A 14,139-nucleotide genomic window follows, 5' to 3' on the forward strand; every position below is an offset into this window, starting at 1 on the left:
CTTTTGGTATGCAGTGGGTTATATCTTCTGGACAAATGGCAAAGGTGTAGAAACAGTCTTTTGTTGTGGGAGGAGAGTACGATTTTCCCCGTGATACCAAGGAAGTTTTTCCCGTGGGCAGATTAGCAAGTCAACTGCATTCTCTCTATGTGAGTCAGGCAGGGTGAAACTCGGCTTGGAAAAGAACTCGATTGTTATGGAAAACTGCAAGCACAGAAGGAGTAAGAGAAGGATGTAGAAAATGCACATACCTAACAAGGGATTGGTTGCTCGATGAGGGAGTGTTAACAGCAAAGAGAAACAGGACACTGAACTGTCTCCCTATATGGGTGCCAGTTGGGCTAACAAAAGCTGCCCAGTATCTGCAGTCAGAACTTCTGAGGCTGGAACTACTTAAAGTCAGCATAAAAGCAAGACTTGGTCTCTGAAATCACCCATTTAGCTTGACTATGTCTTCAAAAATAGAATAAAACAATACTTTATTCTGTCGCTCTTGTAATACTAAGTCCTGTCTGTGGGTGACATGTCTGTCAATCCACTTTATTATAGCTCTTACTCTTTTGTGTCACGCTAACACTTTTGGACTTTTTGGTGAGCATTTTTTTTTTTCCCCCTAACCCAATCTATGAACATCAATTGCAAAGCATTGCTTTCTATCTGATCACAAAACATTAATAAGAACGAAGTGGTAATATTTGCTCTACCAGTTTTCTACAATAATTTAAGTCTTTGGAATGGAACACAAATAGTATGATTGCAATTTGATTATATCAACTACTTACTGATGGACAGCTGCTTAACATAGCGCTGTACACTGCGCTTTATTACCATACTCGTAGAACTGCTGTCAGCTTACAATAAAGGGTTTGCTTCCAAGCATCTCCAGCATCTCTCTCAGCTAAGCTGTAAGCCTGCTTAGCTAATTATGATTTACATTATCTGATGTCTGTATAAGCTATGTTCTTCCAACTGGTTTTATGGCTTCTAATATTCACAGCTTGCATTAGGGACCTGGGATTTCTGTATTATACAAGTAAACTTTGCAATCTTTAACAGTATTGCTGACATAATCATGTGGCTTAAAGATCTGAGAGCAGGATTCGTATAATTCTGCCCTGTTGTAATTATACTACATATAGGCCAAAATGGCTGTTTGGCATTTGAATTAATTTTCTTTAGGACTGTTGTTTTGTTGGTGTAATTTAGACTTCAGTCTTCATGCAGTCTACTGCCAAGATTTGTCCATATCATTGTACTGGCAAAAAGTTTTCTTACACTTTACTTTTCCAGTGAAGCGTGCCTGTGCCTGGAGCTTGTCAAATGCTTGTTAAGTGGAGCTAGGGTAACTTAATTAAAAACTCTAAAGAACACCAATATATGCTGTATTTCTGTACACCTCTTTAGGAGCTCACACAAGTCTAGACAGGAGGCTAATGCTGTACATCTGACTTTTGCAGTAATAACTTAAAAGGAACAGCTATCTGACATTGTGCTACTTTTGAGAATCTATACTGGGCAACATGCATACTTGTGTATTTACATATTTCTTGTGTGAGAATTCTTTTCTTATACTTCCTTACTTCTTTTCTTACGCTGTAAGGTGTAAGCATTTTTCATTCTGGAACTGTATCAAAACTACTGTTTATTGAATAACAAAAGGGCCATCCTGCAACACTCTTCATGGCTTGTGACCTGCTTGCTCAAGGAGACTCTCTTTTATACTCCAGTTGGGATGTTCTGTGACTGAAATAATCCACAAATATTCATAGAAATTGAGATAAGGTTAAAAATACTTCTCCCACAGACAGTCAAGTTCCACAGTTTAGCTTGGCAGATGTCTGACTTTTTGGAACAGGGGAGTTCATGGACAGTATCTGCTTGTGCAGTTTAATTTCTTAGCGTGAGCGGACTGTGTTGGGTCTGGACGGTGTCTTGGGGGGTTCTGGGCTGAGCCATCTGAAGGCTGTCGTACAAGACAGAGCAGTCAGGAATGGCTGGTTTGCCCATATGGTTTGTAAGTCCCTGTGGCGTTTGAAGAGGCAGAGCAAAACTTGAAGTGATAGCTGTCTGGTGTACGAAGCAACCATAGCTGTCAGCTTTACCACCTAGCACTTGAGTAGAAACTGCAGAAATTGTCTCACCATCTTGGCCGTGAATTTGAAGGAGATCCCAGATGACTGGCCCTATTGCATTTTCATGCACAAAATTAGTCTGTTCAAGTTTCAATTCAGATACAGTGTAACATGCGTGTTTCTTAATTGTGCATAGCTTTTGGCATTACATTCTGACAGTTTCAGTTCTAGCTCGTCTGAGGACAGCATGCTCTTTTTTACTGCACACCTGATTTTCAGGCCATGTAAAACTAAGAAAACTTCTGCTGCAGCTATGTTAGCCTGCTGCAAAGTTTTATGAGTCCCAGCACTGGGGTAACCTGGCACTGCTGTGTGAAAGGATAATGATGCCCTGGGGTACTTGAAGCAGTTTCTATTGTAACTGTTCAGATGGTAGGAGCACCTGACAGCCATTTTAACAAGGTATTTTTAATATCACTGGTGATGTGGAAAAGCATTTTGGTTGCTGATGCAATCCTTGAATAAGGATATAGGTTGTCTTTTGGATAATAAAACAAAGGTAAGAAAAATTGTCAAGTATTTGAAAACCAGTCTTAATTTTTCTGTTGATGAGGCCCTCTTTAATTTTTCAGAGTGAATCATAAGGTGTAGTTTATTTTTAAAAAGGACAAAAAGTCTGTACTTCAGTAACAGCAACCTCTTAAATTTTGTTTCTTCTTTTTTTTTTTTTTTTTTAGAGAGTAGTGGAACCAGTTCAAAAGGAAGAAGTTTTGCTGGCCGGAAAGTTCCAAATACAAAAAATGCCTCTGAAGAGTTATATGAAGTGGATGAATTTGCAGCAAAAGCCCTCACAGGAAAGCTGACTACAGTTTTTCTTCCCATTGTTTATATAGTTGTCTTTATCATTGGTTTGCCAAGCAATGCCATGGCCCTCTGGGTCTTTTTTTTCCGAACAAAGAAGAAACATCCGGCTGTGATTTATATGGTTAACTTGGCATTGGCAGACCTTCTTTTTGTTGTCTGGTTCCCACTGAAGATTGCGTACCATGTAAATGGCAATAATTGGCTATTCGGTGAAGGTCTCTGCAAAGTACTTGTTGGATTTTTCTATGGAAATATGTACTGTTCCATTCTCTTTATGACATGTCTCAGTGTGCAACGGTATTGGGTTGTAGTGAACCCCATAGTGCATTCAAGAAAGAAATCTGAAATTGCCTTGGGCATCTCCCTTGCTATCTGGATACTGATTTTGCTGGGCACCATTCCATTGTATCTTGTTAATCAGACAGCATACATTTCAAATCTTAACATCACTACTTGCCATGATGTGTTGCCTGAAAATGTTTTGGCTCATGACATGTTCAGTTATTTCCTCTCACTTGCAATTGTACTCTTCTTAATCCCCGCTCTCCTCACTGCTGTCGCTTACATACTAATGATTAAGACTCTGAATGCTTCCATCTCTGATATAAGCACTGGGAAGAAACGAAAAAGAGCAATCAAACTCATTATCGCTGTCCTGTCTATGTATCTCATCTGTTTTACACCTAGCAATGTGCTGCTTGTTGTGCACTATTTGCTCCTCAAAACCTACAGCCAGAACTATTTGTATGTGTCCTACATAACTGCACTGTGTCTTTCTACTTTGAACAGTTGTATTGATCCATTCATCTATTACTATATTTCAAGAGACTTCAGAGACAACCTTAAAAATGCTCTTCTTTGCCGAAGTGTACGAACTACACGGAGGATGCAAGTGTCTCTCTCATCAAGCAGGTACCCCAAGAAATCAGATTCTTATTCTTCAAACTCAAATGGGACCACTAAATCAACTTACTAATTTTAATCCAAGAAGAAGAGTGAACTTTTATTACTACTGCTGAAAGGATGTAAGTGACAAGAGAGTTGTTTTGTACAGGAGAGTCTGAAGAAACATCTTTGCTTTTTAATTACGTTAAAGCCTGAATTTCAGAACTGGCAGCTGCTTACCCTGTGTAGAAATGGTGAGCAGTTAAATCTTCCCACTAGACTGGAAAAAAATCATGACATTTCTGATGCTTTGCAAAAATGCTGCTGACTTGGAAGTGAGTCATGGTTGAAGACATTTTCGTTCAGTATCAAAGTTGTTAAAAAGCAAAATGTCACTGGAATGTTACGTAATTTTGCTAGTATATTTAATTAACAGAGAAATCTGTTTTGTTTGGCTTTAACTGTAATGTGTTAAACAGTTGAACAGATTGTGTACGTAGAAGCTTGCTCTGTGTAGCTGCTTACACTGAACATTATTTGAAGCCGTAGAGAGAAGGAGAGGAGAATCCATTTCACCATCTTGGTGTGGGTCCAACAATGTGATTGCTTATTAACTTTAGTATAATGTAGTTTTATATTGTTTTCCAAGTTTTCACATTGTAAATACTAACATTGCAGAAGCCTGTAAGGTCATCCTATTGGTTAACAAGATGAACTTGTTATCAGCTAGCACTGAGATAAGTTGAGATTATACACTGTTACTTAATGCTTGCCCGTACATGATCTTAAATGGGGATATTTAACAAAGTTTTGATGAATAGCTGTTTGATTTTTATATAATGTGCCTTGTATTTTTTAAGATATCTAAATAAGATTTTTTTTTTATAACACATTTGAGTTGGGTGCTTTCTTTTATGCTTTTACATGCTCTTCAAAATGCTAAGTAGTTCAACTTGCTTGGTTTCAGGTAACAAAGATATTATTCCTAATAGTGAATTAGAAGTCTGACAACTGTAGTTCTAATGTCTAAATGGTTAAGTAAAATTTACCTAATGAAGCATTTCATTACAGCGAAACTGTTCCCTTACCTTATTAGTAGATAACTAAACCAAACAGTTCAGAACTGTGGGGGAGTAATGAAATATAAACAAACACATTAACAAGATAGCAAACTTCAGCCCCAGTAGATTTCTATAATATCTTAAATCCTCTTCCCTCACCCAGAATATTTGTGATGACTCAGGAATATGGAATCGCGCGTACTTTTCATCTGAAATGCTGATGGGTATATGTTTGGATGTAGGATTTAAATGCATTTTTTTCAAATCTTGCAGTCCTGGTAAGTTTCAGCAAGCTGTACTTTGAACTTGCATCCAAGTGACCTATTTGAAACTTAGGCATAGCCAGGTCCCTACAAATACAAGCAAATGGAAAAGCCCTCAGTCTGAAAAGTAGTCTGAGACATCTGGTATATAGATAGGAAATATTCACCATTTCAAATATGGAGAGTAAGGAAAGGGGGTAGATTGAACTGTAGCAAGAATTTGAGCAGTCTTAAAGGCCCTAGGTATTTTCATAATAAATTTTTTTTGTGTGTGTGTGCTAGTCTGTTCGTTTCCTTGTCTTGTTCTTTGGTTTCCATGTTCTCCCCTACTTTGCTAAAAAGTTTTTTTCTCCCCATATATAATAAAGACTAAGAGGTTTGTTTAATGCATTTGATCTCTCATCTCAAGATTAATTAAGCTCTAGCTCTCCTTTTATCTGCTGCAGTCCTGTCTACTAACTCTTAGCAGGTGCTTAGCGTGAAAGTAGGATTTTGTGTGGTGGTATTTCAGAGGTCCAGGCTAAAATAGCAACTTGCATTAACGAGTGTCTCAGTGAAGAGCAGAGAGTTTACAGCTCTTTAGATGATGTGGAACACAAATGCTTCTCAGGCATAAACAGTTTGCTCTTCCTGTTTCCTGGCAAAAATACAGGGAAATAATTGCGTATTTATTACTGAACTGAAGATATAATGCAACATCCTTACTGGAAAATGTATGTAAGAGGGCATAGTCCACTGAAAGGATTTGGGAAGAAGGGGGTTGCACCATCTTCACAAACTGCCATCTGAACTCTTCCCTTAGCCTGTGTGTGGTAAACAGAGTATGAGAACATCCTTTATCTTGCTGAACAGCCTAGTGTGCTTCCTGCTCTGTATACAGCAGTGAATAATATGAACGAAAGGCATCCAGTTCATGTGATCACAGCACTACCTGTGTTCTGCCAGGAGTCCAAAGGTTACAGGTTATATGTTGTAAAGATGATGAATTGTCTGTGTGTGTCTGTATAATACCACAAAGAGATTGTTCACAATTCATATATCACTGTTAAATTGCTGAAAAAGAATATGTTTAATACAGCCAGTCTTTTGGGGGACAAAATTTATTTCTTGTCATTACTTTATCAGAAGTACACCAAATAATGCTTTTATCTATGTTCTCACTCTTTGTTCTTCCTTTGAAGCAAGGACAAATTGGGGGAAATTTTTCCCATCTGTAGCTGCATTACAAATCCTCATCCTGAATTTAGTATGAATTATTTTGCTCCAACTAGAGCAGGTAGGCGAGGCTGGTTGTTCAACTGATTTGAATCAATTCCTTGAATTAGCAATTGTGTGCCTGTGCAGCCAGGTAGCGATGTGGGAAGAACATGTAGCCCAGGAGTAGTTCATGTGCACAGTGTCATGGTTTCACAAACAGCTCAAGCACGTGCTGCAGCTAAGAGAAGTAAACTAGTCTTTCCCCTACCCTGACTGATCACACCGTTCCCTCGTATGTCACAAGCATGTGTGACCTTAGGGTGGATTGGATCAGTCCTGGGTTAAAGTTAAACCAGGAGGAGGGAGGAAAGTCTACTTTTGACTTGGAACAGTGTTTGGCTGGTTTGCTGGATGAGCTCTTGGCTCAGCACGAGGGAGAGTGTCAGGCTGCATCTTTCACCGCCAATACTGTGCAACTTCAAGGCAAGTTGAAGCACAGGAGCTGTGAAGCCTCTGCCTAATCTCCTAAGCAGCAGGGAGCAAGCCTTCACCCGTGACTGTAGGAATGGCTCTGCTGGCTCAGACCGAGGGTCCACACAGCTCAGCCAAGGTAATCTGCTCACCCATGTCTTTGGAGGTTAACAAGACAGCAAGGTGTCAAGGGACGTGTCAGAAAACAGTGGGACTGCTGCACAAGGCACCTGGCCAACGTACCAGATGCACATAAGATTTAACTCTATCACAGCCAAAACCGGGACACTAGGGAAGTTTGTTGCTTTGCTCCATGTGAGTGCTGTGCTATGGGACTCTTGAACTGTGCTCTGACGTTCAGAAAAAAAAGGAGACAAATGAAGGCTGGGGGAGCTAAGCTCATTGGCATCTGCGAGGAAGGCTGCTGCTGAGAAGGATTAATCTGTAACTCAAAGAGCATGCATAACAGCAACAAAAAGAGGTTACAGGCAGGTACCCAGGGAGGAGTAAAAACAGTGCAGGCATATATCATATCCCCCACAGCACTCTCCCAACATCCAACTATTTTCAGCATGAGAGTTCCCTTGAGTCTAATTTGGCTGGTCTAATTAGTAACACCTGTTGGGTGTCTTGGTGTGAAAATCAACCTCATTGTATTTGCTTTGAACCAGGATTCACTATCCTCATTTGGTGGCTCCCGGTTCTTAAAGGAGAAGAGGATGTGAACGATTCCCTAACTGTCTTGTCTAGCCACTTGCAGTTTTGTATGCCAGTATCATATTCCCTCTCTCTCAGCTACTTTCCAGGTTGAGGAGTCCTAGCCAATTCAGTCCTTCCAGTACAGCCACTATTTAACACATGGTAATCCTGTTTTCTTTCTCTGAGATCTTCCCATTCCCATACACGGTCACCAAGCTACACACAGTATTCAAGCCATGGAAGGTACAGTGATGACTTCTGTTTTGCTCCCTGTTACTTTCTCAACACCCATATCATTCAATTTTATTTTTTTCCTGCTCCTGAACATCGAGTTGATGCTTTCATGCAGCTGCTTGTAACTACATCGCTTTCCTGAGTGGTTACAGTCATTTTGCAAGCCGTAGTTTTGTATCTCAAGCTAGGATGTTTTTCCCTCGTGCACCTCACTTTACAGTTATTTATACTCAGTTCATCCACCAATTCATTGCTCAGTCAGCCTTACAAGGTTCTTCTGCAATTCTTTGCAGCCTGCCTAAGTCCTTACTCTCTTGACTAACTTTGTGTTATCAGCAAAGTTTTGTTCCTCACTGCTCAATCCTCTTCAGACCATTTATGAATATGCAGAACAGTACAGGTCCGGCACCACACTGGTGAGTAATTGGCATTGTGAAAACTGACATTTTTCTGCTACCCTGGGTTTCTTTTCTTGTAATCAGCTATTTTGCCATGAGAGGATCTCCCCTCTTATTCCATGGCTGCCTAGTTTTCTTTAAAAGCCTTTGATGAGGAATTTTGCCAGAAGCATTTTAGAAATCCAGGTAGACTGGATCCGCTGGATCACCCTTATCTCCATGTGCGTCTGGCCTCTTCCAAGAACTCCACAAGGTTGTTAAGCCCAGACTTCTCTTTGCAAAAGTCATGGTGGCTTTTCCCGGAAAGGTCCAGAAGTTCCTTAGTGATGTCCCTTCTTAAACTCTTCACTAGCTGCTCAGTACAGATACTGGGCTCACAGGACCGTATTTCCCTGGACATCTCAGAACCTTTTAATTCTTGATTACAGCATTGGCTCCCAGTATTCAAGTATAATTTTGGCAAGAGGTAACATACTTCTGTTACCAATTCAGCTATTTTGTCCCTGAGTTTTCTCAGAACTCGATGAATACCATCTGGGCCCACCAAGTTTAACATTCATTTTGTCTAACTAACTGTGGTATGATGACTGAAGACACGTAGCACATGTCTAGACATGTAGCTGTCCTGAGAATCAAGCAGCTTGATGCCCACTACCATAACAGCCCTTTGGGACGTGAGTTTCATTACAGATGTGTTTGATTTGTCATGGGCATTTTGAACATGGTTAATATACAGCATCAATGTTAAATTCAGCATGAATACAGTAGTCATGGTCATTTTGATTCAAAAACAGCCAGGAGAGTATGTGTTACCTACATTTTTTCTCAGGAGTGATAACCTTCTGTAGGCTTGCAGATAAACATTCTCCAGGCACTGTTTGCTGGCAGGACCAGTACAACAGGCTGACTACATAGTCAGCTCTCTGTCATCTAGGCCAAAGGAGGTGGAGATGCTTCAGATAATGGAAAAAAGACTAGTGATTGTGAAGGATGCATGGAGCGCTCTGCAGAGACGCTGTGACAACTCCCTTGGATCCATCCAAACTCACTGATTCAGTGCTAGCTTGTGTGACTTGGGCTTCACAGTCATTTAAGTGTGTCTGCAACCAGCTTCCCTGGTGGTCCGGCCAGATGGTGGCCAGGGAAAGGGTGAAGAGCGTATCTGTCTGTGTGTACATGGAGGTAGGTAGGTTCGTAGCTGCACTGGAGTTCATAAACCACCTGGGATTGCTCATGTGGTGCAAACACTAGGACAGAGCCAGCTGAAGGGTACCAAGGTATACCTGGGTACAGCACGTCCGTCTCTGCTGTAACTGAGCTACGAAATTCTGTCAGAGCTAAGCTCCAGTTTCTACGCTTCAATATAGAGGCTGCATTCCCAAATGCAAGCATAGTTAAAATGTGTCCACTCCCATCTCTCTGGGTACCCTGCTTCCCTGTCACATACGCTGCCAGCTGTTGAATGCTGCATGCTACCTGTGTCACCTTAATGCTCACCTGGGTATTGCGTTTTGCCACAGCATAGAGCACCCACGGGAGAGAACTGGTGCAATCTCTCATCGCCAGAGCCATGTCAGCAAGAGCCCTAGTGTAGCCGTAACACAGAGACTGCACCTTTGCTGGTAAAACTTGCTCCATCTGGTCTCCATGGGATTATTACACTGGTTGTAAAGCATAGTCCTACTGGTAAAGTTATGTCTGTGTTTGGAGTGCTTTACCAGTGCAGTCTGTTGGTAGCACACTCATCACATGGACTAAGCCTTGTTCCTTTGTTTTGAAGGTGTTAATAATACACAGTGATGAGCACTATTGATCTCTGTGGAAACAGTGGACAAGAGGGATGTTGTCTGTATTGTATGGCAGTTCTAAAAATCCACATACAGTAATTCTTAAGGTTGGCAGGATTTTAACTGCCAAACCTTGCATGCTAAACCTTGCATTCATCAAGTGACAAGTGCTCTGGCTGAGAACGAGCATGAGCTGGCACATGAGTGGATGTCTCTCTCTTGCAGGTAACAGCTACTTGGTTCAGCAACTGCACTCCTTGTGCCTCACCTTCAAGAAGCAAACGGCTGGGAATTGAGTGTTCAGCATGTTTGGGATTGAAATCTTAGTGCAGTTTATTTGATCCCCCTCCTCCCCTCCATTAATGTGCTTGCCAGCTCTCCGTGCTGGAAGGAAGTGATGCATGGATGTGATGCGGTGGGGAATGCCATTAGCTTTCACGCTTTCTCTGCATTAAGTCTGAATTCTGGACGGTATGTACTCCTGGTGCTGTGGTTTAGCAGCTGGGTTCATGCTTCCCCAGGCTGAGTGGGAAAGTCTGTGATGGGGACTGCGCTGTCAGATAATCCTGTGGACTGCGGGATGCGGGGAGCTAGAGCCCGTTTGCATGGGGCCTGTGTCTGTATTTCTGAGCACTTGGGAAAATGGAGTAATTTAACAAGGGAAAACAAAAAAGAATATGCTGCTTCTGTGGAGACCCACAGAATAAGAGGAAATGAAGGAAATAATTAGCTTGTAGGACATAAATTAAAAAATAAGATACAGTGGGTAGAGGGAGTTTCCTGAAAATCCTGAAGAGTCTCCTGTGTCATGCATTTACAAAAGCTGGGGGGATATGAAGAAAACACAAGAAGCAATCGATGAGTCAAAACGGCAGTGTCGGCTGGGGGGGGAACACCATGCTCTTGTGCTCGCTGGATTTAGCTGGCAGTGACTCAGGACTAGTGCATACTTCCAGTGTGACACATCATGACCCCTTGACATTTCATCTTCAAATCTCAGTCAGGCAAACCCGTCTGGCTTTCTGTGAGCAGATGAACCGAGCGACATGGTTCCCAGTGTGAAAATATTGAGGGCAAGCCCTTAGCACTGATTCAGGATGTGTTGGAGGCAAGTGGTGCTTGTATCACGTTCAGATGATGTTGCCTGCTTTTGGCCAAAATCACTAATGTCTCTCCATTAACTTCAGGAGTACAACTGGAAACACTGGAGGTGGCTGTATTGTGATGATGCTATTTGTGAGCTGGGGTGGAGGATACCGTTGCTGTGAAGAATGATTTGATGGTAAAATGCAATGCTAAAAGGAAATTATGGAACTCTCTGTCATAATTTATGAAGACTGTGTTGTGTGTGTTAGGCTGGTTGCCTGCAAGCTCCCTGTGTCATTACGTGTGGTTAAATTGGTAGAGTCGTGAATACTACAATAGTAGCCAGTAAGACAGTCCTCAGTAAATGTCTGAGTTGCTGCCAGACCCTGGGCGAGTAGCCGAGACTGAGGAGCCTCACTCAACACCCAGAGTCCACTGGCATGAGTTTTTGGTTAGCAGGGCCAATGATGGAGAGCACAAAGGAGCTCTCTAAAGGTGATGGCTGGTAAACTGTTCGTCACAGGGCTGTTTGGTCTGATGTTTCTGAAGAGTGCAGACAGCTTTGTTTGGGTTTGCTACTGAAGGACGTAGAGCTGGCTCCAACATCGACAAAACTTAGCCCAGGGTGAGCTCTGCAGAATTAAATTCTGCAGCAGGAGCCACGAAGGGGCTGCAGAAGGAGAGATGGCAGGAGAAAGGGGAGAGAGAGAGTCCTCCCACAGCTACCTTCACTTTGGTAACTGTGTTATGGCAGGGCATGGGCAGGCAGATAGGGAAGGTCCTGGCTCTAGGACATGGGACAGCAGGGAGTGGAGATACCTCTGCCAGAAGTGGGGAAATGGCAGTGCCTGACTCTGCTGCTAAGGTTACAGCTTCCACTGCCTACACCTCAAATTAAGATAGCTGGGCTTTAGATAAGAGAGATGTCAGCAGCCCTGTTGTTTCAAGATCCTTTTGTCTTCCATGTGTGGTTTAAGTTTAAACAACATTTGGTATGAGTATCAACCCTAGAGTCACTGCTGGTCGCAGGTACCCGAAGACACAGAACCAGACCTGTCAGACGTGACCAGGAAGAACAAGGGCTCCTCCACAGGGCACTGTGGCCTGAGGACCATTCGAGGGGCTTGTCCACTTAGTGGGGTCATTGTAGTGTGCATGTGACTTGTATCCTATGCCAGCTAATGCACAGTTTCCCTTACCATGAACTCGCGGAGCCTTTGTGCTGGGTAGTTCATTCCCTCTTCAAAGGTGAGTGACCTCCTCATGGTAAGTTTGCATTTGGGAGGGGAGTCAAGACACACATCTCTGTTTTCATATCTAAGCATCCTATATGGGCAGGTAGACATCTGCGGAGGGTAGTTCAGCATGTCTAACCTAGCAGCCTCCCTCCTTCCTCCTAGAGCATCCACTTCTCCACTACTTACATGAGGAGCCAAAGCCGCTGCATTGAAGTCAGAGATGGAAGCATCTCCTTGGCTCTTGGTGTTTTCACAGAGTAGAGCGTCCACCTTGAATTCACTTTCTCACTTTTGCATATTACCCTCCTAGCTTCAGGAGACTTGCAGTAGGGGAAATGGTACCATCTCAGTGGACAAAGGGCACAGAGCGTGATGCAGGAGTGTGACTTCTCAGCCAAGGGGCAGAGGTACGTGTCACATACCAGCCAAGATGTCTGCCCAAGCCCAGAGAGATCGGTGGTATTCAGGAACTGGCTGAGGACTCTATTCACCAGCTGGGGAAAGAATTTTACATACAGAATCGTGTTTTGTTTCATTTTCGAAAAACTGCAAAAAGAGCTGATACTGTGATTAAAGGCTCCCTCTTCTGTTTCTAGCTGGTATTGCACATTTTCTTTAACAAGTATACAAATGCGAAAGACTTAATCCAGGTTTCTCTGTGCTGTGCAAATAGTTTTGTAATTCCCCATTTCAAAACACACATATATATCTGATGTTAGAGAAGGAGAAGGACTTAACAGGTGATATTAAATATCCCTGCTAAGCTTGGGGTCAGGGAAGCAGATTGCTAAGGAGAGATACAGGGCTCCTAGAGAGTATCTTTTGAAGCAGGATATTCTCACGGTATCTTACAGTTTTCTTTATTTCTCTTGGATCTAAAACATTGTTAAAATGAAGTCTTCCAAGCATAATTTTATCTGAACAAGAAGAGGTGGTGGTGTTTATCTCCTGTAATCCCCAAGTTTCTGAAATAGTATGATATGCAGAAGTTTATTGTCAGCGATAGCTGATTTTTTTCATTATTTTCACAGTGTCTGAGCCCACGTGAAGTTTGCCATCATGAGAATGTTGCTTCACGTGCAAATATCTGGCTGTAACTTAATGCATGTTTATCATGGCCATTGTAGCTACAAATAACTTTCTGCTGGTGAGCGTGATGACTCAGGCTGCTTCACAAGGGTGGACTCAAGTAAGAAATAAAAGTATTTCTTAAGTAAGGGATGAATCTTCTCCACCCTTTGAGCAAAGGCAGAGTCCCATCTGTACTGTTTTTTACCAGCTTTTCATCTTCCTCAGTGAGGAATTGTAATACTCGTGCAAGATGCTGCAAGTGCACTTCTGTGTGGTATCAAAGGCAGGACTGAGGCTGGGATGCAGCTCTCGAGCTGCAACCCATCATGTCAGGTGAGTCAGGGACAGCTGAGAGTGCTGGACCTGTCCCATCAGACCTTGTCCGCATCTTAGAGGAGATGGTGAGAGCATCTGCCTTTAATTTTACTGCAAACTTCTCTTGAGAGTGAACTGAAGAATGAAGAATGGGGAATGCCTGGACTCAGTCCCCTGACAAAAAAAATCTAGATACTTTGTGATATCATCATTTAGGAGCTTTCCATGGGTCAGCAACATCTGTAGTTCGGGTTGTTGGAAAGCAGTTGTTCATTTGCTCTGTGAGTGGCATAATTTTACTTAGATAACCCTTAGAACAAAAGACATCAATGCCTGTTATACTTGTTGTTTCAATGACCACTAGAAGACAGAGCATGTGCATGTAATTAATAAAGGTACCATAATTAGAGGGCTGTACAGTTAAGGTAGCAATCCCTACTGATATAATACTGGTTTCTGCCATACTTCTGCCACTTCTTAACACCCTCAGGTGTTTGA

At 42.3% G+C, this 14,139-nt stretch overlaps 1 protein-coding gene across 1 annotated transcript; it reads left to right on the top strand.

The window, feature by feature from the left end:
- Nucleotides 1-2,809: 2,809 nt before the first annotated feature.
- On the top strand, nt 2,810-3,912 carry F2RL1 (coagulation factor II (thrombin) receptor-like 1; the record flags this gene model as incomplete). Its single annotated transcript, XM_009586107.1, has 1 exon — nt 2,810-3,912. A coding segment is annotated over one exon (1,103 nt), but the record flags the coding sequence as incomplete, so codon positions are not given.
- Between the last annotated feature and the right edge of the window lie 10,227 nt (nt 3,913-14,139).

This window comes from Fulmarus glacialis, unplaced genomic scaffold (genome assembly GCF_000690835.1).
Source record: "Fulmarus glacialis isolate BGI_N327 unplaced genomic scaffold, ASM69083v1 scaffold28859, whole genome shotgun sequence".
Lineage (NCBI taxonomy): Eukaryota > Metazoa > Chordata > Aves > Procellariiformes > Procellariidae > Fulmarus > Fulmarus glacialis.